This window comes from Poecilia reticulata, chromosome 9, assembly GCF_904066995.2.
Source record: "Poecilia reticulata chromosome 9, P_reticulata-male-v2, whole genome shotgun sequence".
Classification (NCBI taxonomy): domain Eukaryota; kingdom Metazoa; phylum Chordata; class Actinopteri; order Cyprinodontiformes; family Poeciliidae; genus Poecilia; species Poecilia reticulata.
The window spans coordinates 23081221-23108112 of NC_088838.1; the positions used below are offsets into that span (position 1 = coordinate 23081221).

The following is a 26892-nucleotide window of genomic DNA, read 5'->3' on the forward strand; positions in this document are numbered from 1 at the left end:
AATAGCAAAGGTCAGGTAATACATATCAGATCTAATACAGCAGTTAGCTCTGAAATACTGTAATTCAGAAAACAACATTTTAAGATAGTTAATGGTGACTGGTACAGGGATTAAACAGGGTTAGTCATGGGTTTTGTGGAATTATAGCTTGAAAGTATTTACAGATGTGCAGGAAACTCTACAGAAAAACAGCACAGAGCTTATCTTGCAGCTGAATTTCCCTAGTTTAGATTACCTATGTAGCAGTAGCAGCTCATGAAGGGCCAGGATATTTACATATCAGCATGTCCAAAAACAGAAAAAGCTTTGTGCAATTTATTGTTAAATACACACAACCTTGCAAAAACATTTAAAACCCTCAACAGTTAAACATTTTATGATACAACAAATTCATTGTGTTTTACTGCAATTTCACGTGACAGCCCATAGCAAAGCAGCACACAATTGTGAACAAGGGAAAATCTTAAGTGTGTGTATTCTGCACTCCTGCGACGATATTTTATAGAACCACCTTTCAAAGCAATTAGTTTCATTTCTCTTCCTTTTAAACTGATTTAAACTTCTCCACAGTTTTCTCCAAGACCGCTCTGTTGTGTCCATTAGTCCTCATGAAGTTGTTTGTTTTCTAACAAATCTCAGAGGCCGTCATGTAACAGATGGACTTAGTATAAAAAGGGGACTTCTGAAGGCATTTGTTTATACTGGATTTGGTTTAGAGGCAGAAAAGTGAAAGAGGTTGAATACAGACGCATGTGACATATATAATAAATCTGTAAATGTAACAGTTTCTTTAAACTTTTAAATTTTGTACCATTTCATGTTGGTTTTCACATAGAATTCCGCTAATAACAAAGGTTTGTGTTTCTACAATAAGAAAAAATGTGAAAAGTTCTATATATAAGGCAATGTGCAAAGGAGGTGCAATGTACAATGATGTATTTCCCTCCATGAGAACCTCAACATGGTTTCACGCTACCCAGAGTGAGGAAGGATAAACTGTGTGTGGTGCATGTGTGGATGGTTTGTGGTTGATGTCAGGAAACAGAACCCTTCCTGCCAGGTCCATGGGGTGTGAATCTCCAGAACGTTAGTTACCATGGGGACTGTGTCAAATCCACAAAAAAAATATCTCAAGTGTTACAGATGTGGGAGTATGAGTGGTTGACCACTAATAGTGTTGTGGTGGGGCAGCAGGTGCTGTCTCCTGCAGACCAGGACAGGGGTCAAACATATGTCAGTGTAGAACATGGGGGATGACTGCAGCAGTGTACACCGTCTTGAAATTATAGGCTGCTGCGTTTGGGTTCAGGACCTCGTATCAAGCTGAGAAAAGTGTAGACTCTTTCAGCTGTTGTGATGAATTAATTTTATCTGCCAGCCTCTGCTGCTCCTCCTCCTCCAGATTCACTATGGACCTCTTTACTTTGGTAGGTTTGGGTTTGTGTCGTACTCTTTGCATTTACAGATTAATTTGACAGTTCACATTTTTATTTACGAGTCAATTTGAAAACCTACCTTCCACTTTACAGCTATTACATTGTGTTGTTTGATTAGATACAATCCCTTGTTACGCTGATGCATGAGAATATGTAAAAAAAAGTTATCATAATCCAGCCAGAACTGATGAAGTTCATTAGATATATATGCCATGATTTTACAAACGCTACATATCGAAACTATTTCGATTTTAAACTGTTAAATCAGCATGCTGAAGGATAATTGCATCAGATTAAGGAGGCCTCACAGCAGTTTGTCTTTTTAGCTGATCCAATTTAGCATCAGCAGGTGTTTATTCAATTTGCAAATTTTGTTAAAAGAATGCCAACACTAACAAATAATGCTTTTGCAATGGGCACTTGCCATATACCATACTATTTCAGAGAAAATTTTGCTCCTTGTCAAAAGATCTTGTCAAGAGCAGAGTATACTGAGAAACTGAGAATATACTGAGCTAGAAATTATCAACTTATGTCTGTGACACATGTTTAGTTGCTTTTTCATTTTACCAACAAAATGTTTGATATTTTCAATTATTTAACCCTTAGATTAGAAGCAAGATCTTCTGAAAAAAAGGTTTTCTGCAACCATTAAATGCTTGCAATGGGGAAATTATTGATTAGCAAATATGGAAAAGGTCAGAGTGTTCCTCAGTTTTAGCAAGACCAGATTGTGCATCCAACTACCTATATTTCATGAAATCTAACTCGTGCAACTCAGCTCCCTCTCTGCCCCATGTTGTCATTACATTTTTTCATTTCATCAGTTGTTATCTTTCCCTTCACTACAAGAGAAGTCACCTGACAACAGATATGCCGTTTGTCATGCCTCTGTTTGTCTTCAAAAGATGCGAGAAGGGAGGCCAGGGGCGACAGAAGGGACAGAGGGAAAGTGATCCTTATTATTTCATGTGGCGGCTGCTGATGACACGCTAATGAACCTTGGTGACCGTCGCTCACCCAATGAGTCACACACCCTGGCACCTACGCAATTTATGTCACTTTTCGTAGTGCTCCACTTCTTTACTCTTTTCTTTGCAGTGAGAGCCCATAAAGTGCCTAACAGACATATGTACGCGGTCACACACGCACACACAGAGAGACCTCGTCTCCACATGTTGTATCTTCATCATCATTGTGGGCTGAGTTGAGTCACAGCCATCGACACCAGCCACTTAGCAAAGGCTGCTGATCATGAAAGAAGGATGGGTGTGATGACAATAGGCAGAGAGCATGTGGGAGTCCCTCCCCCAGCCAGCAAATTGCTGAAGCTGTTGTGATGTTTATAGATTTAGCTATGACACTCTAACTCCAACATAAGAGAAACGCACAGAGCTAAGTGAGCAGAACAACTGCCCGTGTGTCTAGGATTTCACCCTAATTATAGATCTTTCTTACCTATGAAAAAGTATTCTTAGTTTTTGAAGCATTTTTTTTTTCTTCAAAGATGCACAAGAAATCTGCTGACGACTGAAGTCAGTCAATTTTCGGGACATAATCATTTGGAATTTGCATTTATTTGCTAAGGGACAGTGTGTATTAATTAACATGAGTAAACATTTGTATAAAAATACCAGCTTTTGGCTTTTTTGAGGCAATATTGACAAATATTTTAGTTTCAGTAAGTCTTTCTTTGACTACAGTACAGCGTTGTTTTTCAGCTACTGCTCCCATACACACAGTGAGACGCCGCCTCTGTTCCTAAATTTCATAGCAAATGAGTTAAAGCTCAAAGTACTAAAGCTTGCGGAATTACTTGGAATGCTGTTCCTATATTTTGTTTTATTTTACACTGCAGATCAGTTTCAGCACCTTCTGTTCCCTCTACCTTGAGGCTCCACAACCTTTGAATTTCTGGCCATAGCATGGACAAGCGGTTGTTTTGAAGGACAAATGGCATGATAAGACGTCCCGAAATGAAAGTCGGATGTGTATGGGGGGGGTGGTCTGGCTACTCCTCCATCCCTTGTCCACTGATTAGTAGTGGCTGCTTCCTTCGGTCCACTGCATTATGCATTAGCATTAAGGCAAATGGAATGAAGCAGAATCCAATTACGGGAGAACAAACAGGTGGGCTCAGTGCAGCTTAGGCAGAGGATTGTTTCAATCACAGCCCAAGCCAAGCTTTATTGCAACTGAAATTTCATGCAGAAAACACATGCTAAAATCCTAGACACAAAACAAGGTCTGCGTGATGAGAATTAAAAATTGAAGTTGGGGCCTGCTACATTCAGAAATTGACAACCAGAGTATAACTTCTGTACTGTTTATGGATGATTTAAGAGACATGGCTCCAAAATTGTGCAAGCGATATATTCAGCAAGACAGGATCATCATTGACAGTCTGGTCAATTTTCAATATTGCACACCCTGTTCAAATTCCTCACCATATATCATAGGACTAGACTAATGTAACTGGTTGCAGATGACCATAAATCAATTGGAATGAAGATATCAGCATCGGTTCAGCCTTTGAAAAGCACAAGAGCTCTGATGTTTGCATTTCATTTTTCTTGCACATACCTGGGCATTATTCAAGAAAAAAATGCATTCTTAAAGTATTTTAAGCCTGGAATAATGATTGAAAAAAAAAAAAAAAAAGGCATAATTTGGCAAAAATAAAATCCACGTTCATCTACGATTTTCTGCTTCAGAATTATCAGGTTTGAAACGGGACTTTTTAATCTTTGATTCCAGAAGTGAGACCAAATAAAATGGATTTCACTTTTACTACTTTCTTATGAAGTTCATCAGTTTCATGTTCGATAAACTTGCCCTTATTTTGAGGTTGAATTTTCTGACTTGCTGTTGGATAAATTTTGAATTGAACTTGTCCAACAATTAGCTGAGCATTATATGTCCACATTAACACATTTCTCAAGATTAGGTGACATTTTTGCACAGCACAGTATTATCATCTTACTGCCTGCTATTATTTAAGTTTCAAAAATATAATAACACTAGATGATGTTTTTGATGCCAAACAGATTCTAAATTTAATACACTGTTAATAATATAGCACATACAGTAGACAGGGTGCACCGTTGAAATTAATTAAGTTATGCAGAAACTGCTAGCTCTCCTGGTGCATGTATAGATTCTCTGAAAAACTAGTCATCCAGATAAAAACCTAAAAAAAAATGTAATTAAAAAACACTGAGTGCAACTTCCTCCTTCACGACATGCAAGAAAAAAATGAAGAGAAATAAGATTTTAATCGTTATAAGATTTCTCTTTAGACTTTGGTGAAAGATCACAAGCACTAGACGTACGCTTTTGTTTTAGTTGTATTTACCCAGAATTCCCTGCACTACAGATTGGTCTCTGGTCCACTTATCATTCACTTCAAAAGACCCAAGACCAAGGTTTTTTTTAGGTGGAACAGAGTTAGCTTTTTTGGTCCACATCAGATTGTGCATTCTCACCTCCCAAAATGAACCTTTGTGTGCAAACAAACAACAATTCAACTACAGTATACAAAAAAGGACTGGTGAAAATGCAGCCTGAGTCTCAATATGGAAGAAGACTCCAAGTAAGCTATTTTAAGCATAAATTTATACTTAAAAACTGAAATTAGAAGAAATATAAAAGGCGTAAGACGCTATTTATAAAAGAACGCATTTCTGGACATGTCTGTAATTCATTCAAGGCCGTAGCAGAGTGAGGGCTGATCAGCAGAAAGCAAAAAGGCTAAACAGAATACAGCAAAGATCTTTTGCTTTATCCTTTTGATCTTTTAATTTCTGTCTGTCCGCCATGGGATATGCTGGATTAGAAAATGTCTGCCTTTTTGAAAACTTAAGATAAAGATTTACAAAGAGAAAAGTCAGCCAGAGAACTGTAATCGGTGTGTATCCAGTATCAGGCTGATGTGATGGTGCATCATATTTATGGTACCCCACTCAATGCTCAAATGACTCACCAATCTGCCAAGATTTGATGACAAACGACCATTTTAAACCATGCTATTTAAACTAATGTTTAACTTTTCAATCAGTTCCAGTTTAAAATGCTCAAGCCTTACTGAGAGTTGCATGCGGTCACGCGAGAATATAATAAGATCATCATATTAGAATGCCTGTAGAATAACATCAGCCTGATGGTCAGATGGCCTTAATTATGGGATTCTAATCCTTATATCCATTCTCGGGTAATGGAAGAAACCAGTCTTAACTGAATACGAAGCAGTGCTGTGTCCAGTACTACTGCATTCTGGGTAAGCCAATCCTGTCAGCTAACAAAAGAAACAGCCCGCTGGCCTTGTCCTTTATTTACCAGGATTACTCATGTGGATTACACCGAACAAACCAAGTTAGAATTTAGGTCCAGAACTCTGAGCAAACACAGAACCGTTTCCAAGAACGTTAAAGCCAATACACACAGTGTTTCTTTTCCAAAACTTCATGCCATCTTCATCACACATTTGCATTTGTGCATTTGTGCAGCCTGTGGAATTTTTTTTTTCTTTACTTTTGGGCAGAAGCTGAACAGATCCCAAATCCAACCTTCAACAAATTATGGCAATTTTTATAGAGATAGAATATTTACAGCAGTGATCCCCAAACTACAGCCTGCGGGCCGGATCTGGCCCACCTCCACATTTGGCCCGGCCCACTGAACAATACCAGAGAGCATTCAGATTTTTTTTCATATACCGTATTTTCTGGACTATAAGCTGCTTATATGTGGATTTTTCTTCAACCACCAGGGGGCTCTTTAGCAGGAAGTGAATCATTGGAAGTCAAAATTGGAAATAAAAGAATAAAGCGCCCATTAAAACAGAATTAGGTTTTAATAGGGAATTGAAATTTGAGAATGTTGGTTATCAGTTAAATAGCATTTAGTGGAAAAAGAAGATTTGTCGTTTTTTAAATAATACTGGGATCATTATGATAATTTGAGGTACAGATAGTAGGATCCAGTAGATGGCAGTAGTGCAACAATAATGGATGCAAGCTGCCGTTGAAATCTAAAGAAGAAGAAAGCGCCCATTTTCATTTAGCACATGCTAGGACACGAAGGATCAGCACTTTTACTGTTACAGTTACCGTTCGGAAACTACTGTAATCAGTTCAGTTAAATCTAAACTTGGCAACTTTTCTTTTTCAACGTAATAAATGTGATTTAATTGACCTGTTATGACTCAAATTTTGGTTGTCCGCCCCCCTCTGCTGCATCGCTGTGGAAAACCTGGAGCGGCAGAGATATCTGCGGCTTATATGTGTATGTTTACTGGTTTATAGTCCAGTGCGGCTCATAGTTAGGAAAATACGGACTATAATCCTTCCTAGATTTTTTCTGTGAAGAACCCAGAGAGGGTTATTTGATTGCACTTTCTGGAAAACAATACATTTTTACATTTAGGCACTCCTGCAATCGTCACACCTTTTCTGTTACAAACTGACTCCGGCCCCTCACCAGAGAAGGAAAAAATGATGTGGCCCTCACAGGAAAACGTTTGGAGACCCCTGCTTTACAGGATAATATCCAATAAGGATATCATTAAGAAGTTCATATTATTTATTCAAATAAAAAAGTAGAACTCAAATATATTTTTATTTCAAGAATTTTGATGCTCATGGCTTAGCCAATAAAACCCAGGGATTCAACTTCTCAGAAAACCAGCAGAAAATGACAATACATAAATACATAAATTTGGTATCATGAACATGTGATAATCTACATAATTATGACCAACTTTACAGCTCTTCAGCCACTGACAACATCCAGAGGAACAGCAAGCCACAAGCTGTCATCACTTAAGAAACTGGCTGTTCACAAAGTCCCGTATCTAATCGTATCAATAAAAAATTATGTGGAAAGGGAAAAAAAATAGTAAAAATGAACAGGCAAAGACTTTGTGAAGTAAGTATGGTAGAAACTCGTAGGGCACAGACTGCAGCTTGAATCATCCAAAGTAACAAAAATGATTAGCAGAAATATACCGCTGTGTTTCTGCAACTCGATACGAGTGATATGAATAATCAGCAAAACAGCTTTCAAAGACATTAACTTCACTCTTAATGAAAATGCATGGCATGTCATACATGTTTGCGTCTGTGTACAAGAAGATCAGAGAGACATTATCTGTAACCTCCACTCCACTTCTGTCCCCTCTGCTGTTGCACACCTTCTGCTCTTTCCTTGCATTTCACAATCCTCGGTAGAAAGTAACCGACTAATTTCTTACGTCTCCTACATGGGGCTGAGAAGGTCACAGGCAGCGACAAAGAAAGCGATTACGACTAAGTTGAGAAAGGGGACTGAGTTGCATTAGATAATGGCTTATTATACAATAATTGCACTAGTTTTCTCACACCATTATTTCGTACATGAGTGCAACGGTGAGGAGATATCATTTTTTAATTTTTGGTTTTATGCCGCAGTAGTTAAAGTATCATAATTTTCTCAAAGACTTCATAATGGGACTGTTAGAAATCTCTCTTTGTCTTGTCATTCTTAAGTTGAAAAGGGAGTGATTGAAAGCCCGAGGCCTCTTAAAGTCATCATTGCACTCTTCTTCATACACTCAGATTGCATGTGCTGCTTTGTTGATCTGTGGGAGAGTTTTTTTTGTTGTTTTTTTTAGGCTACCACACAATAATATGTAATTGTAAATAATATTTTATTGCTCAACTGAGCCCTTCAAACAGAATCAAAGTACAACTAAACATCCACTCACAAAATAAATGAGAAAAACTGTTCTGCAAAAGAGGACAAATATGGAGAAAAAAAACCCATAACAAATTAAATATAAGTAGGTAAAAAATAAAACTTGTGTAAGTCTGTGATGCATTTTAAATGTGAAAAATTATAACTATCAAGAAAAAATAAACAGAATTTCACAATCAAGAAAAGGATTTCTGAAAAAACATGTTTTCACCCCCACAGAGTCCTGATCTCAGAGCAACCATGTCAGAACGAAATGGAAGCATACTCACCCCATCTTTGTGGTGAAATGTTTGCATTCATTGTTGTGTCAAATGTTTAATCAACAAAAAGAACACATAGACCGTGTACATATATTTTTATGCAGAAGTTAATGATAATCAGCTGTATGTTCTAAATCATAACAGCATGAGAGGAACCTTGGCCTCAGCAGCCCCCAGTTTTCTTCTGATCTGTTAGCTCTTCATAGCGCTTTGGTTTTTTGGCAGGCAGAGTTATTACTACTATGTTGGCAGTCAACTTGATTAGAGAGTTTTCTCTCTTGCCTGGCTACAACAGTGCTGTCAACAAGTGCACCATGACTTATTTTATGGTCTTTTATTGGATTAACCCTCGAAAAAAAATGTTTCCAATTAATTTTTTCAAATAAGAGACTTTTAAAACTCCAATTAGCTTGTCCTGGTCTCAGCTTACTGTTGATTCTTCTCTAAATGAATTATTTCAGATCCTCTCAGACTTGAATTCTTAATATAGCAACACAATATGCATAAACAAATTTAAGATGGTTTTTGCATGATGCATAAAACGGCCATAATGATATTTAGTCTTAGCAAATATGAATATGATATACTTTTGAAAGTTTACTTTTAATTGTGTATTTTTAAGTTGTTTGGCTAAAAAGTCTTTCTAATGTGTTAATTTGGTTTGATTATGGTGTTTGCTCATGTTCAAGGTTGTTAGATATTAGTTTTCTGCCATATATAACGTTTTGAATGCACACATGATCCTACGTTTGAAGGCCATAGCGTTTAGTTTTGGTCTGTTTCACCCAGAGAACCTTCCTTTGCATGTCTGTCATCCTTTTTTCTTGCCACTCTATAATAAACACCATGCTTATGCTCAAAATCAATTTACAACTAATAGTAATCCAAACAACATATGTTTCCACTGAAGCTGTGGGTCTCTGCAGCTCCTCCATACTCCATACTACTGGTAAATAGATAACCTGCGAACGCAGTTGGTAGCACCAATTGTATTTAGCTGTATAAGAATAAAATGTGGTAAATATGAATGCATGCCACACTTTTCAGAGTTTTATTGGTAAAAATGTTTGAAAAGCATATTTCATTTTCTTACACCTCACAATAATGTGGTTCATTGAGTTAGTCAATTACATGACATCTCCAAAGATAAATACAAGTTAGCAGTTGCAATGAGACAACATTCGAAAAAGTTTAAAGGAATGGTGCTCTGTTAATGTTTGGAGCAAAGTAGCCAGGGAGAATTTGGGCTCGGAAGTCTGTAGTACCAATTATTTCTTAAAAACTCATGATGGTCCCTGGTGGAAAATCCATGCTGTTTTGTAGAAGTACTGGCTATTGTGGAAACTATTCCTAGATTAATAACATTTGACAGCTTTCAAAAGGTCCTGATGGGCTCTGTGTTGCTGCTAATTCACAATCAACAGTCACCTGCTGCTTTCTGTGCAAAACCAGTTTCGACTTTTAAGGCTTCTGTTTAATGCCTGCTGACTTTTCTCCACCCAAATACGTTCCGTTTTATGCACGTATTAAGAGATGAAATGTTTAAATTACAGTTTTGTTGGTTTAATTTATCCATTAATTTACTGCAATGCTCTATTTTCCCAGGACACTGAATGTTATTAGCAAACACTGGTTTCCAAAGTACGAAATGCAACAGTTTAGATGTATTATTTAGAACGTCCTCTCTTCATTCTCTATGCTTCAGCTTGATGTCAAATTTTGTTATATGTTCAGTTCTATTTACAGTCCTTACAGTTGTAAAAGCTCTCCTAACATTCAAAGCGAGATGAGATGAATACACAGGACAAGTAATGGTGTTGTAACCAGGGGCAACAAAGGTGATGGAGAGTCTATCCATCTATTGGGAATACAACAAGGCTTTCGAGGCAGGCGTGTGGCGATTCCATGTGCCCGCTTACATACGTACAATAAAAGGAGGGCATGTGTGCCCGTCTGAGTGTGTCCATGTAGTCAGATCATCTCCGAGTGCTGATGACAGGGTAGATTTTTCATCTGAACGGATGAAAGGCCTGAGTTATGATGGTGTCCATATGCAGGTTCCCTCCTCGGACCACAAATGGAGCAGCTCGGACTCTTTATCATTATTAGCTAGCCTCCCAGAGCTCCGACAAAACACAGGGCTGCATACGCCATCCCCCCCTTGCCTCTATTTCATTTGTCCATTAATGCCATTTTCCTTCTGCTGCTCCCTGCTCCATCCTCTACCTGTTTCTTCCCTCGAGAGCAGCTTCAAGGGGCAAAGAACATTTTAGGATTTATGATCAACAACAGCTCTAGTCTCTGTTTTGAAGAAGACGTCTGAGCTTTTTTGTGGAAGCTTAATACGAGCTCATGAAAAAGTATTCATGAAGAAAAGAAGAAAAGAAAAGAAGGTTTTCTTTTCCGAGATTTAAAAAAGTTACAATTTCAACACTAGCAGAATTTTATATCATACCTTCCCCATAATTTTAGAAAATGAAATGCCATAAAAGCTTAGTGTGACCTGAGACTAAGATCAGTATTGTGCATAAATGTGTTCAAAAGAATCTGCTCATGAGTGGAACTGAAGTGTTTACAACATTTAATTACAACAATCTGTCTGTGCAACTAACAAACACAAAAACACGGCTCTGATACTAACAAACTAGTTGTTTTAAAGTTTTCAGGGTTGTTATTTTTGCCTGCTTTTGCCTATGAGCTCTGTCAGCTGACCTTTCCTGAGCTTCGTCAACGTCTTCAGATACTTTAACATCCGTATCACCCTCAACAACCTCAGCTCAACAATCACTACCTCTAGAATAAACCAGCCCTTTGTTTTTTTACACCTCGATGTACACCGTCAGTGGTATCAAACTCAGACTCTGATATTAGCTCCAGTTTCTTGCAGGATTTTTTTTTTTGTCATCCTTCGCAAATTAGCATTTCACAATCAAGAGAAACCTACGACAAAACAGACACATATTTGTGTCTATATAAATATTTCTCCAGAACATTGGAGTACTATGTTTGGAAAAACAAAAGTACAGCCAATGATGCATGATGACTCTAACAAGGCTAAAATAAAAGCCTTGTCATACATGTCATACATTTTAACTTCACATTTTTATTTAAATACCGTAATACAGTGAAACTGTGCTATTTTCCTCAAGGTTATACCATCAGACGCCTGGCATATGCCTCTTCAACAGGGATATTGGCCCGCAGTCATCTCCAGAGTGATTTAAACCTCACTGAATGTTTTTTCATTTTATAATCTAAGGTGGGCAGATTCATCACCGCCCTCTGGGTTTTGATGAGCATTTAGAAGGAGATCATTTGGTTTCAGCCTCAGACTATCCCTGGGACTTCGTAGGTACACAGGGGTGTTATTGATTGTTCCAGAAGCACCTCCAGTCCACGCGGGCAAGCGAATCAGTCAGTGAGAAAACACGCTTTCAGCTGGCAATCTGCCACCGGAGGATCACAGCAAGTCGTTTCCTGCTTTCCACAAATCTTATATGCCTAAAGACGCCATAACTCCTCTCACTCATCCCTCGCAGTGAGCTGCCACTGATATTGGATTTCTGCCCTTTTCAGATTAAAATCGTTCAAATACAATCTTGTGGATTCTGGCCGTATTAGAAAAATGTGCTCCCGTCAGCGTTCTGCAAGGCGGATTTCACTTAAACCGAGAATGCACTGTGAACTATGACCCAAGTTCTCACACCGTCCTCACATATCCCATCTGTCTCTGATGTGGACAGACTCTTCAGAGCTGTAACTCGCCCACGACTAATGCTGCGATTTGCTGAATTACTTGCATATGGAACCAGATTACTTTCATCTTTGGATATCCTCAAATCTCTCAAATTTTACCTTCTTTGTGGACTTTTCTGTTTAGTCTCTCCCTTTTGCATTGATCTAACGGGAAACCAGTGTTGTCCACAAGAAATCCAGGCTCCGATCCAATTCTATCGCTCTTACTGTCTCCAATTAGCTGCCTCAGACAAAGATGAAAAGCTGACATGAACAAAAAAATAAAAATTATGACCTCCATTTGTGTGAATTTCCTGTGTCCTGCACTCCTTGATTAAGCCGCTTTTTGTTGTTGCAGCAGATTAACAACAAAGCCCTGTCCCTTTCTCCCTAATTCTGTCTAAGATACAACAAATCACATCAGACTCGTGGGGCAAAAACGGCATTAGTGAATGTTTTTTCTTCTGCTGGAAAATGTTTTGATGCCTTCATTTTCATCGACAAACAAGACAGCTAATCGGTCATGTCAGGGAGGGCAAAGTTTTCACTTTTCCGTTTCCCCTTAGTCATTTGGCAACAGAAAGTTGATATAGATGAGGAAAAGATGAATGTCCTGACAGTGAACATCAGCTCTGGTTAAATGAAGGCTCTGCTGCTCCATATGCACTTACACACAGCTTACACTAAAAGATAAGGAACGTTGAATGCATTTTCCATCTTTAGCAACAGGAGAAAAATTAACTGATTTGTGGCAGCATATGATATGTTTTGTCGGCTAATGAATTCAACTGCATCATAACAAATGAGATGTAGTAAGAATATATATCTGTTTCAACTGCTATGGATTTTTATTTCATTCTATATTGTTTAGGTTGCTTTTACTTTTCATATGCCAACGTGTGGAAAAATGTTGGAAGACTCATACGTTATGCACTTTTAAACTTTTGTTAAATACATTTTCAATCTGAATGTGCCACTGGGGGATCACAGCAAGTCGCAGCGAATTCAGCATGATGTGCAGTCAGTTCAAACTAGATATTTATAGTTCACTGTTTCATGTTTTACATTAGTTATACTTGTTGATTGGCAGGAAAATGTCAAAGTCAGAAGCTCACATACAATAATGTTCTATTTGGTAGAATTGCCTTTTATACTATGTAACAATATGTTCTGGCTATTCCTCTACAATTTTAACTTCCTTGAATTTTGTCCCATTTCTCTCGACAGAATGGGTGTAATTGAGTACAGATTGTTTTCTTCTTCTCTTTGCGGGCTTATCTTTGACTCTTTGGTACAAGGCGTGTTTTACTATGGATAATGACAATGTCTTACAGATTTAAGTCAATGGTCTTTTGTTTTGGGGCAGAAACTCACATTTTGCAACAAAACACGTCAGCTCTGGAACAGAGAATCTAGTAGCTGAACTACATAATGAATAGACATTTCCGTGGTGTTTCTAGTGCATGTAATTGTTTGAACAGATGAATGTAGCACATTCTGGAAATTGTGCCCATGATGAAGTAAACGCGTGGATGACCACAATTCTATTTCCAGTACGCTGGCTGATTTGTTTTTCTCTTTCTATGATGTCCACAATGAAGAAGTGTATTTGAGGTGTGCCTTAAAAGTACATCCATAAACTTGACTATAATTAATGTAACATAAATTAATTTAGTAGCCTTCTGAACCATCACATTATCTTCACTTTTAAAAGCAACAGAAATCTTCGTTAACAAAATCTTCTGATTTAAAAAAAAAAGACATAATGATAAAAAAAATAATCTCAGAAAAAAATGACATCCTCACTTTTGTAGGATTAGTGACAAAAGATAATTGAGTCTGAGTCAGTGTTTTCAGTTTGGTTCTTTGAGTTCTTTACAACCTTATTATAGTAATACCAAGCCAAATATGTAATCCCTGAAAAGATTAGACAGATTAATATTATGCAGTAATCAGATATTTCCCTTTTGGAAAAAAGTGTTTTAATTGAATTTTGATCCTTTTCAGTAATTTAATAATTGGTGAGCTCTGCAAAGAGAGAACATGTACAATTGAAAATGGATACATATTAATTCAAAATACTGAAATTGTTTGCTAAATTTGCTAAATGTGATACTATTGTAAAACTAATGATGATAATGACTCGAAGTGTGAAGAATGGCCAAGGCAGAATCATGCTGTCTCATTGTTTTAGTACAGGAAGGACTGGTGTACTTAAAAAAACAAACAAAACAAAAAAAAAAAAAAACTGATGGTATCGAGAGGCATAAACATCATGTGGAAAAATTCAACTTAAGACATCAGATGGTTTGGTGCACATTGGTCTTTATGTATGATGACCCTAAGCATACTGGCAAACTATTTACAAAGTGGCTGAAAGACAATAAAGTCTGTCTTGAAGCAACCGTCACAAAATCCTCACTTCAGTCCTATAAAACGTATGTAGACAGAGCTAAAAAGCTCTGAGAGAGCAATGGAGGTTTACAAACTGGACTCAGAACAGTTCTGTCAGGAGGAATTTACCAAAACATCAACACGTTTTTGAGAGAAGCCTGTGGAAAGATAACCAATATGTTTGAGCTCATTTATTCAGTTTAAAAAGCAAGTCTACCAAATACTATGGCATGTATGTAAATTACTGACTTTAAAAACTTTCCGTCTCTGGTTATTCTCGTATTTAGCAAATAGAAATAATTGCATTTACTGATTACAGGCTGATCTAAAACGGGAAACATTTAGCTTGATATATTGACAGACATTGTATGCAAATATTGGGTTTTGGGTTTATGTAAGGTGATGAAACACACTCATAAACTACAAGAGCAGGCCTGACAATGAAGGTGGCGGATGATGAAGATAAAACCTGCAGATGAATTGGCGGATCCAGTAATGTCATTTCCTTCCAATATTCCTCCTTCAGCTTTACATTTTGTCCTCTAAAGTGATTGTCCAATCCATCAGATTTATCTCCTTTGCTTTTCATGGGGAACCAAGTCCGACAAAAAGGCAGGTGGAATATCACATCAGATGGCTTCATGGTGGATGACTTTAATATCCGCAACAGTAGCCAGCGAGGCTATACACTAGAATCATTCAATAGCCAATGAAGCCGCAGGCCACTAAACCAATATGGCACACTATGGCAAAATGGATGCGTTCCATGGAAACCCTGTCGGTCGCAGTGTAATTTAATCCAGCCCTTAGGACAAGCATCTCTCAACAGAAATGGGAAAAAAATGTTGGAGACTTTGGGGGGCGGGGGGGATACATTTTATAACTGTACACTAACACCCATCCATGCTCCCAAGTTGCGAGACTTTCATTTCACCCCCCATCTCATTTTGGCGGATTGCAAATTGGCTGTAAAAGCCAAAGAAAATCTGGTTACCTTATAACAGACAAATGGAGCAAACATCAGGTTGTTAAAAGGACAGAGAGGAAAGATAGAGACTGGTTTGTATGCACACACAGGAGAGACACCACTGAGAGGGCTGTGGGATTTGATGTACTTAGCACACCTCATCTCGCAACTATGAATTACAGCCGAGTATGGTCAAAGAGCAAAACATGAAATAAATACAGCGCAGAGCTCTTGGCTGGTTGTCAGGTTAACTGCTTCATAAAGAAAGGTGCCAATTTATAAAGCAGATCAGAGTTTGGCTCAGTTTTCAAAAATAGCAAGGGAAAAATGCGAAGGAAGCAGGCAAGAAATCGAGCCACAGCGCCTTGCAAAAGTAGCCATACATCCTGAATGTTTTCACATTGTGTGAAATTGCCACCACAAACGTTAACATACTTGATAGGGATTTAACATGATAGACCAAGACAAAGTGTGGAGCAGAAGTAAAATGATACATGGGTTTCCCTTTTTTTGTTGAGTTTTTTTGTAGAATAACAATCTGAAAATGTTTCTTGCATCTGTATTCTGCTGTCTTTACTATGATATTCCTTAATAAAATGTATAGCAGAAGTCAATTTGTAAAGAGAAGCATTTTCTAGGTGCAATAAAGCTTTTCTTTCTCACTTTGTCCATGTCAGGGGTGTGAAACTCATTTTCATTTAGGTCACATTAAGATTATTAATGTTCTCTAGGGGCCAATTGTGGCAGAATGTATTAATAAAACTGACTAAACTGTTAAAATATATAAATTTATCTGCATTCTCAGTGCTTCGTAAAACTAAATGATATTTAACATCTTTCAGATTAATGTAATTTAGACAAATAAAACTTTTATTTGGCTGATAATTTAATACTTTAGTACACAACTGTTATCTCAAAGTTTTATTTAAATAACTTTAGTGGGCTGGATTTGACCCGTGAGCCTTGAGTTTGACACATGTGCTCTAAAACCAAGCATTACATCTGTTTTGCAATAATCAGGATATACTTGAGACCAATGTGTTGTAAAGAAACGGCAGCAAACGCATCACCTGACTGTGGCTCCCATGGCTAACCGTGGGTGTAGTCTGTGGTGGAGAAAAAACAGCTCCATTCCATTCTACTCCATTACCCTGGCTTTGATAAAACCTAATTTCCCTGGGGTTTTAACTTTAGATGAACTCAGTTTGGCTCAGTTCCACTGTCAAAGAAGCAGACGGCGTAACATATACCACGAGCAGAGCAGGAGGCAGAGGATGAATGCAGAAGACAGACAGACAGACAGACGGGCCCTCCTTTTTGAGATGTGGTTTTGTGCAGCTGGGAGAAAGTGAGCTGTAACATTCAAACCGTCTCAGTTTGGACTCCCCTATGAATTCCACATCCATTTTAGGGAAGAAAAAGAGTTTTCTGTGAGCAACAGGAATGGTGTGAAAAGCCTGGCTTAAGTATTTGCTAGGATCGCTGCCACACCACTTTCAATGCTCTGCATTGAGCACACAGAAAGATGGGCTGAGGAATAGTATGCCTTTGAGAAAACTTAAGTCTGGGAAAAATGGTGCAACGTTGTCAGTCAGGTCAAGCTACGTTATATTACTTCATATTTTTCACTACTATAAATGTATGTTTTTTCATGATGCTGTTTGTTCACTAAATCTGTGTGTATTCTTGTGCTTCAAACTCGAATCAATGCTCTAATTTGAGTTTCTCTACCAAAGATGAACAATTAATTATACATTGAAGTTTGTGGTTGCAGTGTGACAAAATGTTACATTTCCTTTGTCAAAGCTCTGTATGCAAGGATGGCAGGTACTCACAGATGTAATAATATTCTCTGCCTGGTCGAAACTCGAAGCCCAAAGAAAAGGGAGTGAAGAGCTGGAACTTCTCTGAAAACTTTAGCGGCCCGTTCGGGGAGTGCGGCCTGTTGCACTCCCAGCGCTTGAAGCCCTTGGCGGTGTGGTCGCATGTGCTGTAGCCGTCGTAGTTCACCATGTAGAGGACATAGCGCTCTGTTCGCTCCTCAGGCACGGAGTCCTCATAATGAGGACAGTAGACATCCAGGTAGTCATTTATGCACACGTCGATGTGATAATCACCACGGTGGAACCTGGATGAGAAGGAGAACAGAAAGGGTTCATATGTGCTTTAAAAGTTGCCTGAACATTTTTAAACTTCATTTGAATTCAGAATAAACTCAAACTTCTTTTATATCCCCTTGTACTTGAAAAAATTTATAAGCGCACGCACACTCGTGGTCCAATACTTTTAGATGAGTTGGTTTATCTATAAATCTTTTTCCTGCAATACATATTTACTCACACATACCAACCGCATTCCATCTAAATCATAGCAAACGAGGATCTGGCCCAGAGAAAATATCCTAGCAAGTAAACAGATTTTTAGATCTCTCAAGAAAATGAAAACGTTTACTTGAGGATATGCTACTGCAAAAAAAAAAAAAAAAGTGAGTGTAAAATAGACCTGGTTAGAAGGATACAGGATTTCAGGACGGCAAGACCGTAAATGTCACAATAGGAAAAATACGAAGCCAAACTGTCTCCGAGGGCTGTGCAGCGAAGCATCTTTACAGCAGCAATGATCTAGAACAGGCTGTGCAGGGTCACAGGGTTGCAATATGTACAGGGAGTTTCATCAAAGGCCACACGCCGTCACCATCAGCACACACACAGTGACTATTTCTTCTCTGTCACCCATCAAACAGGCATCTCATCTGTGGGCCGCATTAGAGCTGTTTTAGTGTTGATCGCATTCCTGTTTATCAAGGAGAGTTTTTCATTTATTTGTCAGGGGCTTCACTAAGCAAAAAATGTTTCACATCTGAAATTCTTCAGACTGTAATGTTGATGCACACTAAGGCTTGTATGTACACAGTAGCCAAGTATTCATGTTCATGGCAACAAATAAAAAATTCAGATAGGCCTACTATAAAGATTAAGTGACACCATGATAAATATATTGCATGTATTTTTGTTCACTTTTATTCTTGTGGTCATGGCTGAATAAACTGGTGGTTTATGGTGAGCTGTATTGCAGCATGTTAATGGAATGTTTGGTGGAAGGAAAAAATACAGTAGAAAATTAGCAAAAATAACAGAAAAAACACAGCCTCACTCCATTGATGCAGTAATTCTTCTAAAAGGAACAACTTGTTGGAGAGCAAGTACTAAGTGCATATTTTGTTCGGCATATGAACATACTGTTCAGTAGGCTGAGATTTCTATATTAAAAATATATTTTTTTTCAATCTCAAGATTCTTATTTGTTGAAAAACTAAATTTGGATATTTTCAATAGCTAATCATAAAAAAGAAAACTGATACATATTTGAGACATAGCAATATGGGATGAATCTATATGTTTCACTTCTCAAATTTATTTGCTGAAAAAAAGGCTTTTCCGTGCTATTCTGATCTCAAGAGACATATATCTGTTCTCTTATCTGTGACTAACTGAAAGCCATGCAGGGGACATGACTTAATATTTCAGACCCACCCTTTGACATTATAACACAACAAGGTTACAAGAAGTTCAAAAAACTCTTAAGAAACTCTGCAAGTGCTCTAATTACATGCAGAGCAAGCAAGAGACATAAATAATGTTATCCTATAAACTCCAGAGCTTCAAGATTTGTGGTTATAAAGATCTAAGGCTTGCTAATGAGTCCTCACAAGATAGTGAAAATTACAGCAGAGGGTTGGAAAAGATTTATTGACTTTTCAATAAATGTTTCAAACATCCTCAGATGCTGGTGAAAAACATATACATTATAATGTCATAATTTCCTTCATCTTTCACTTATTTGCTTTATGTTGTTTCAGTGAAATGTCCAACTTCTGACACCAACGAATTACTCTTAAAAAATGCTGTTGGAGTCCCCTCCCCCCACAAAAACAAAATGAAATTGGAAAGTTTTTGTATATCAAGATTTTATTTTTGATTCTTTTGTTATAGTTAACAGTCCTTCCTTCCTTGGTGAAAGAGGTTCTTGGCAAACGCCAACCCTGCCGCCTGAACATGCAGCAGACATGGGAACTCATTGGACCCGTCAATGTCTTTCTATCTGTAATTGTCCAGTTTCGCTGAGCCTCAAATGTAGCTTCAGGTTTCATGTTCTACGCTTACAGGAGTGGAGTCATGTGTGGTCTCCTTCTGCTGTCGTCTATCTGCATCAAAGTTTGACATGCGGTGCACCCAGAAACTGTACCCTGCAAACTTGGCTGTAGCAGATAGTTATTTGAGGAAATATTCCCTTTCTATCACATTGAAATCGTCAGTCCATTCTATTCTGATGTCAACAAGGAATTGGATGAGCAAACCATGAATGTGGTTTGCACATTCAGAACAACATAAATACTCTTTCTCCCTCATTCTGATGCTCCGCCAGTTGTCTTCACCACATCTAGATGCCCCAATGCTCTGAATTGCTGCCATATGACTGTGTGATTTGTAAATTTTACCTAATTAAGTAGTTGGTGAGTGTACAGAATGTCCTCTTGGCTTTCTAAACAAACATTAAGTAAAACCACTCTGGATGCAGGCTGCGGATCGGCGCGAGCGTGTTCCAGTGCAGAGATCCAGCACGACCCAAATTCACTTGTTCTGAAGATCAAATGGCAATTTGAGCAGAATACGGGCCGGGTGCGCTCACTTGTCACTTCAGCTGAATGTTTGGATAATGGAATGTTTAATGCAACAATCAATCTACAAATTGAGCCAAGCCATCTCTCATTATTGTCATCATGCGAGTTCCTCAGGCCCTGCTCTGTATATTAATGCACATCTGTGTATATATGAGCATGAGCCAGGTTAAAAAGTTGTTGTTTTTTTCTCCCCTTTCTGTTTACCCGTCTAGGGTAAATACCAGGGTAAGGGTGTTTATAGCCGAGGCAGTGAGGAACTCATCTGTAACATTTCATTTAAAACATGTCTGTGGAGGTCCAGGAAGAGCCATGCATCTCTCTCACTGCTTCAAAATGTCACCGACTTGATGGTCGCATCCTCCCATCCGCTTGGCCCAGCTTCTGTGTTAGTGCACACATTGTTTGTGTGTATGTGCGCGTGTGCGCGTGTGTAAGAGACGGCATGAGAATTACAGCGAGAATGCATGTGTGTGTGTTTGTGTGATGTTTTAGCTGCCCTTCTCTCTGTGCCTCAGCAGTCAGAATAGTAGCTGGTGGCCCTGACTGCAAATGAGCCAGAGGATGTTTGGGTGAGTGAGCTCATAAAAAGGGACAGGACAGGCATTTGTAACATGCCTCACAAACACGTACACAAAGTGACACCTATGCGGCAAACACACCCACCTTACACCTGATGAGCATTCACAAGCATGCATCGGGTTTGTGTTATCAGTTGAATGAACTGCCAGGAAAATAAATGAATAAAATTGGCAAAGGAGCAGCAGTGAGACAGCCAAAAGCTGCTAATGGCACAAAGTAAGAAAGAGGGTGAGAGTGGGAAAGTGACATGAGGTGGGGAGAAATGAAAGAATCTGGTCCGAAAAGACAAGGCAGGACACAAAGAGGAGACGGCAATACTGCTGATTCCACTGCCAGGCTCTCTGTGAATATGTGTGCGGGATTTATCCAACCGTACATTCATCGTTTTTGGGAGATTTCCCCCTGAAACTGTATATGGATGGCCTGATAGTGTGAGCAGTCAAGTCCGTTTAGAGAAAATCAAGCATGTTATGGATTTGTTTTGTTCATTGTTCCCATAAACATCTTGTTATGGTGGTTGTAATGTGGCAGTTTCAGATGCAGCCGATGTCTCATCTGTAGCAATTTGAGACATAATCGGCTGCTGCAGTTGTACAAACACTCCCCGCTTTTTTAGCAGAGAGAAGAAACTGTTTTTCACCCAAAAACAGAAAAGCTCCTCAAGCATACAACAGCCACTGTGTTGCACATACAAACCACTAAAACGTGACCCATGTTTAATAATCTTAATCTAAAATTCATAAGAAAACTGAATCCAATTTTTATAAATTTTCTAATAATTTGCTCAGATTATACAGAAACTTGAGGAAACCCAATAAAATATAAATCCAGGAATATAACAATCTGATTTTAGCTGCTTAATCAGTCCCACTACCTGGTGATATAATTAGGCAGGGGTCTGTTACTCAACAGACGTGCTGCATGTAGCATTTCAAATGTACTTTCAGAAAGGAGTTATGTTAAGATTGCAGTGAAATAAAGCCTCAGGTGTCTGACTTTTCACATACACTCACTGACCCCGACTATGACTCTTTATTGAGCTAAAACAATCTTTTATTTTCCTCGTTATGTCGTTATGTCCATAAGATCTCCAGAACATGCAAGGTTTAAGACGCTAAAGTGTTATGATCAAAAAACTGGTTAGCCAGATGAGACAGCACGGCCAGCTAAAAAGCTTTAACTAGTTGTTGTGTAGATTTTCTCTCCCTGAGACTTCAACAAGCGTTTGAAAGATTGCCATTAGAATACTTTCTTTTTCTGACAGGGAGCAATGCCTGAAAGAGTGAATAAAAAATAAAAAAAGTGGAATTTGGGAGGAAAATTCCCAAATTCCACTTTTATATGGCCCAAATTGTCATGATGGCCAATTTCATCTTTAGTCCATAAAAGTGTTCAGTCTGATTTATTCTTGTATTCCCTTATTTCAAAAACAGCTCCTCTGAGTATTGTCAAAAAAAAAAAAAAGCCTGAGATTCAGTCCAGGGAAAAAAGAGCTTTCCAAATTAGAGACAGGACTAAAGTACGTTCAAGGAGGGAAAAAAAAGTCCATGTGGAGTTTTTTGCAAAGTTACCCAATCCTCTCCCCCTTAACGCCACACACATGCACACACTCCACCCAAACCACAGTCAGATCTCTGGAGTTTACGGCATACTTCTGGCAGCAATTGTTCGCATTCTTGTGAGAAACTGTAGCAGCAGAGATTGACAGCGGACGCCCTCAAGCAGTTAAATAGGTAATTAGGGGCAGAACTTGGATGAGAGGCTAATTGTCAAATGGTGATAATTACATGTTTTCGTTATGCCACAGCTGGCCCAATAAGCTGTAGGTCACAACACAAAGATGGAAAAAATCAGCTGGACGCAGCGTGTGTGTGTTTGTCGGTGAGGGGGACATCCTTTCTATCGACCAATGGTGGCATTTTCTCTACAGGGCCTTTTTGGTGAAAACTCAGGAGCTAAGTACTGTCAGCTCCCACACACAAACTTGCTCAGAGTTACAAACACAGTGAGTCTGGCAGAGCTGGAACAGTGGAGTGAATGCAGCGAAAGGTGGCACACCACTGCAGTCACTGATTGGCTCATTTCCATTTCAATTACACAGCCCAGTGACATTGCAGGGCGTGCACCAGGGGCACACGCACTCACAGAGACAAACACACACTGGGGCCTCCGCGCTTCACACGCGGCACCATCAGCTACTTCTCCGAGCCGAACATCGGTGGCTGGAGACAGAGAGCGAGGGGGACGGGGAAAGACAGATAACCTGAGTGAAAGAGAAAGACGGGGGAGCTCTGTGGCAGGCAGAGCCGGGGAGCAATTCCAGCCTTCTAACCAGCTGAATAAGTGAGATTCAACGAAGACGAGGAAGAGGAACTTCACAATGTGTTGCCAAGGCACAGTATCACTGTAAATACCACCACTCGATGGAGTCACTCACATGTAGACCACCTTCTAACACCAACCATTAATACATTAATCGGAAAAAAAAAAAGATTTCTATTTGTTTTATTTTGCAAAAACTCTTCACTACAAACACATTCAGGGAGTTGGCAAGTAAAAGCTTAAGAGCTGTAAATGTAAAAATATGTTTAATGCGTGAACATATACTGTTGAGCTGATAAAATATCTTAAAAGGTCAGTCAATATGAAGGGAGGCTACTTTTAACTTAAAAACTTGTAGCTTTTGAGTAGCTTGGTTTTCAGTGTATGTATTCCATTGCTTCAAAGCAAAAAATAACAACTCTGTGCATGTCTAAACTGTGATAATGATTGTGGTTCAATATATTTATTGTGCAGCTCAACAACACTGAAGCAGATGAGATGCAGCAGCAGAAACCACATTCCACTCATGTCAGGGACAAACTGAAACTGAACTGAGACAGTTTGGAAATATGTTGACTTACAGTCAGCTTGTCAGAATTTGGTACAAATGACATAAAATCATGGATCCATCCAGCCTTGCATGAACAAATTAGACTGCTGCTGTTGACAGTGGTATAATGGTGTGGGGTACATTTTATTTTTAGACTTTGGGTCCCTAAAACCAGCTGATCATTGTTTAAACCCCAAAAGCTACCTGAGTATTGGTGCTCAACATTTGTATTCCTACTTCAAGGATAATCCACTGTGTGACAAAGCTCAAATGATCTCAAAGTGCTTTCTTGAATAAGACAATGTGTTCACTGTACTCCAATGCCATGGCCTTTGCAGTCATCAGATCTCAATATAACAGAGGATCATTGGGATCTGGTGGAATGGGATATTATCAACATGCAATACCATTTCTCAGACAAATCTGACAAAAGCTGTGTGATGCCAACATTTTTACGGAATCTTTCTGGCACCGTGTCGATTCTTTGCAATAGAACATTTGGACTTTTCCGGAGGCAAATCCAACCAGGTTTGGAATCCAAAATAAATATGAATGGTCAGATTACTTTTCTAATGGTGCAAAAGTTAGTTAAACTTAAAAAGACTAAAATGTTAGCCTAATCAAGTTGGAACCACTTTTAAAACATCCATGTAAACGGTTACCTCTTGATTTTTTTTTAAGCTGAGCCATATATTTGTCAGTGTTGCAGCAAACGTTTGATGACATCATGTGAACTCAAAGTGGACAACTGATGCATGCACTATGACAAAACTCCTTCATGCTCTTAAGAGATTTTGACAAGAACAAGACATGAGCACTTAAGCACTGCTGACAGCTATTTGCATTACAAACTGCCATGAGTGCTTCAGAAAAGGAGATTATCTCTGTGAATGTGGCTGCTTTTCCTGTTTTCTGTCCTGTTTTTGCCCCTTCCCTTCCCTTTTCTGTTCTTTTCATTTTCTCATAAACTTCTTAATTCAATTCATGACCCTGAATAAGATCTGCCTACAGTTTTGCCCTCCCCGTTGAAATTCGTACATCCTCAGGCATCGTTTTGCTGGCCGATACATAAAATCTCAGTAACCTCGAACTAGAAAATCATTGAAACCTAGTTGCGGAAAACTGCAGTTTCACTCCCAGTTTTTGTGTCGGTTTTCCATGCAAGTGTACATGCCGCTAAAATAAAGACTCGTTTGTTGATTTTGATCCAGAGGGGAACACAAGATTAGCCGAGAGCAGATGAACTCCAACTGAACCCAAGTCATGCATGCACACGAAAAAGTCTTTTCATGACCTTTCAACACATACGCTGCAAACACACATCGCAAACACTTCTCTATATAGTTTGCACAGTTGTCTAATTGCAGATGATTGGCCTGGGTCTGAGGATGAAAACGAGGGGGAGCTAAAAGAAAGAACGCACTGACAGACGGAAAGAGGCAGAGGGAGAGAGGAGAGAACCTGTTGCTCTTTGTCAATCTTTATTTTCCTGATTTCATTAGTGAAAAAGGGACTTAACCTTCCTGACATATATTTATCTTTTGATTACTGATGCTAAAGGAATGTGTTGGTGAAAAGAGAAGAAAAGTGTGGAGAAAAAAAATAACTGACAACTGCGCCATAAAACTTCCACTCCGCAATCATCCTGATTGCGAAATTACATTTCCACCATCAGTCGATTTCAGATTTTTTTGACTGTAGAAAACATTTTCTCTGTTTCAGCAGAAAATTCCAGGGAAAGTGTCAAAATCACTTTCCTGTGATATGCATAGCTTTTTAATTACACTGGTGGAGATGGAGTGTGGTCAAAAACAATAGTGAACTGAATGACGCTAAGCATGTTTAGATGTCTAAAAGTGTGATAGAATGTGCATCATTTGTAAATAAATACTTTAGAACTATTGAGGCAACCTTGAATAGCACATTTAGAAATTAAATTTGTAAAATATCTATAAAAGAGAAAAATTGAAGTTTTTTTTCTAGAGTTTTCTGTAAGTTTTAGTGATCAGCAGAAAGAAATGTAGGTAAGACATGCATGAATTCTGAAAATTAACTTAATTTACTTACCTAAAAATCTAAGCATAAAAATCGTTAAGTTGCGTTGTGGAAAATGGCAATCGAGTAAAAGAAACGCTTATTTTACATCCAAGTAACTATTTTCTTGGCTAGTAACAAGAAAATAGTTACTAGCCAAAACTTAACCTTTATCTAGGTTAAGTTTGGTTAAGTTTTAAATGTTTCTTATTTTTGGAAAACTTTCTAGGAAATTAACAAAATATATTTATGTGAGAAACTAAAACCATGAGGATTGGATAAGCAACATAAATTTTGACGAGTACAGCATGGAGACAGAGAGAGACAGCTACTGGGGGAAAGAGATCAGACACGGGAGGAACATGTGAGAATGTCACCGCGTTGTATTAGTTGACAGCTACATTCCTGACTGGCTAAATGGCCGATGGGCTTACAACGTCAGGAGGGGGTCTGGGGACAGGACACGGTAACATCAGGGCTATTGAGTATCATGCATCTAACAGCCTGTATGTAAGATGCATATAGGGCATATTTTCACATTTATATGGCTTGTCTGGTGTAATGCACAAACACGGACACATCTGCCGGTCACGGTCCATTTTATTGTGTCCATCTGTTGTAGCTTTATGGATGGTGTACCTCGAGGCTTAAAACAGGTGGTCACCCCTGTATAACAAAGTATCTGTAGGGAGGGAAATTCTTTCTCAAATCCGTTTCATTCTCCCCCCCTATCAAAAGCCTTTCCATCTTTTCAACATCCCCTCCACCCTCTATCCTGTCACTGTCACCATTGACTGTGATCTTACAATATTCATTTCTACCATTTCTGTCTGTCAAAGCTCATTTTGCCCAAGGGAGACACTGAATTAAGATCAGTGACAGACAAGTTCTTGTTCTGCTTTTGGTGCTGAATGACGTGCAGAAATGTAAGTGTTTGATGTAGTGGGCTTCAGCATGCTGAAACTTAAGTTCAAAACAGGAGGGGGGAGGAAAAAAAGGGCAGACGGATACTTCCTCTGAGCTCATGAACTTGCTGGACTGCCAAACACTGATGTGCGCTCACTCTGGGAGTGTGAACCACTGCATGTGTGTACATGGTGTACATCTGTGTGTAAAAGGATTTCTTTATGTGTTTCCCTCATCACTAAGGGAGTTGGGGGAAAAATGAAACACACACACACACACCCAACATCCTGTCAGAC

General features: G+C 38.7%; 1 protein-coding gene across 2 annotated transcripts in view; it reads right to left on the reverse strand.

Moving 5' to 3' along the window:
* The window catches only part of efna5b (ephrin-A5b), a 114791-nt gene that overhangs the window by 9376 nt on the left and 78523 nt on the right, over positions 1-26892 (reverse strand). For both annotated transcript variants that reach the window (XM_008418320.3, XM_008418319.3), the window contains exon 2: positions 17360-17652. In XM_008418320.3, the coding sequence (XP_008416542.1) occupies positions 17360-17652 (293 nt within the window). The remainder of the gene's footprint in view (positions 1-17359; positions 17653-26892) is intronic.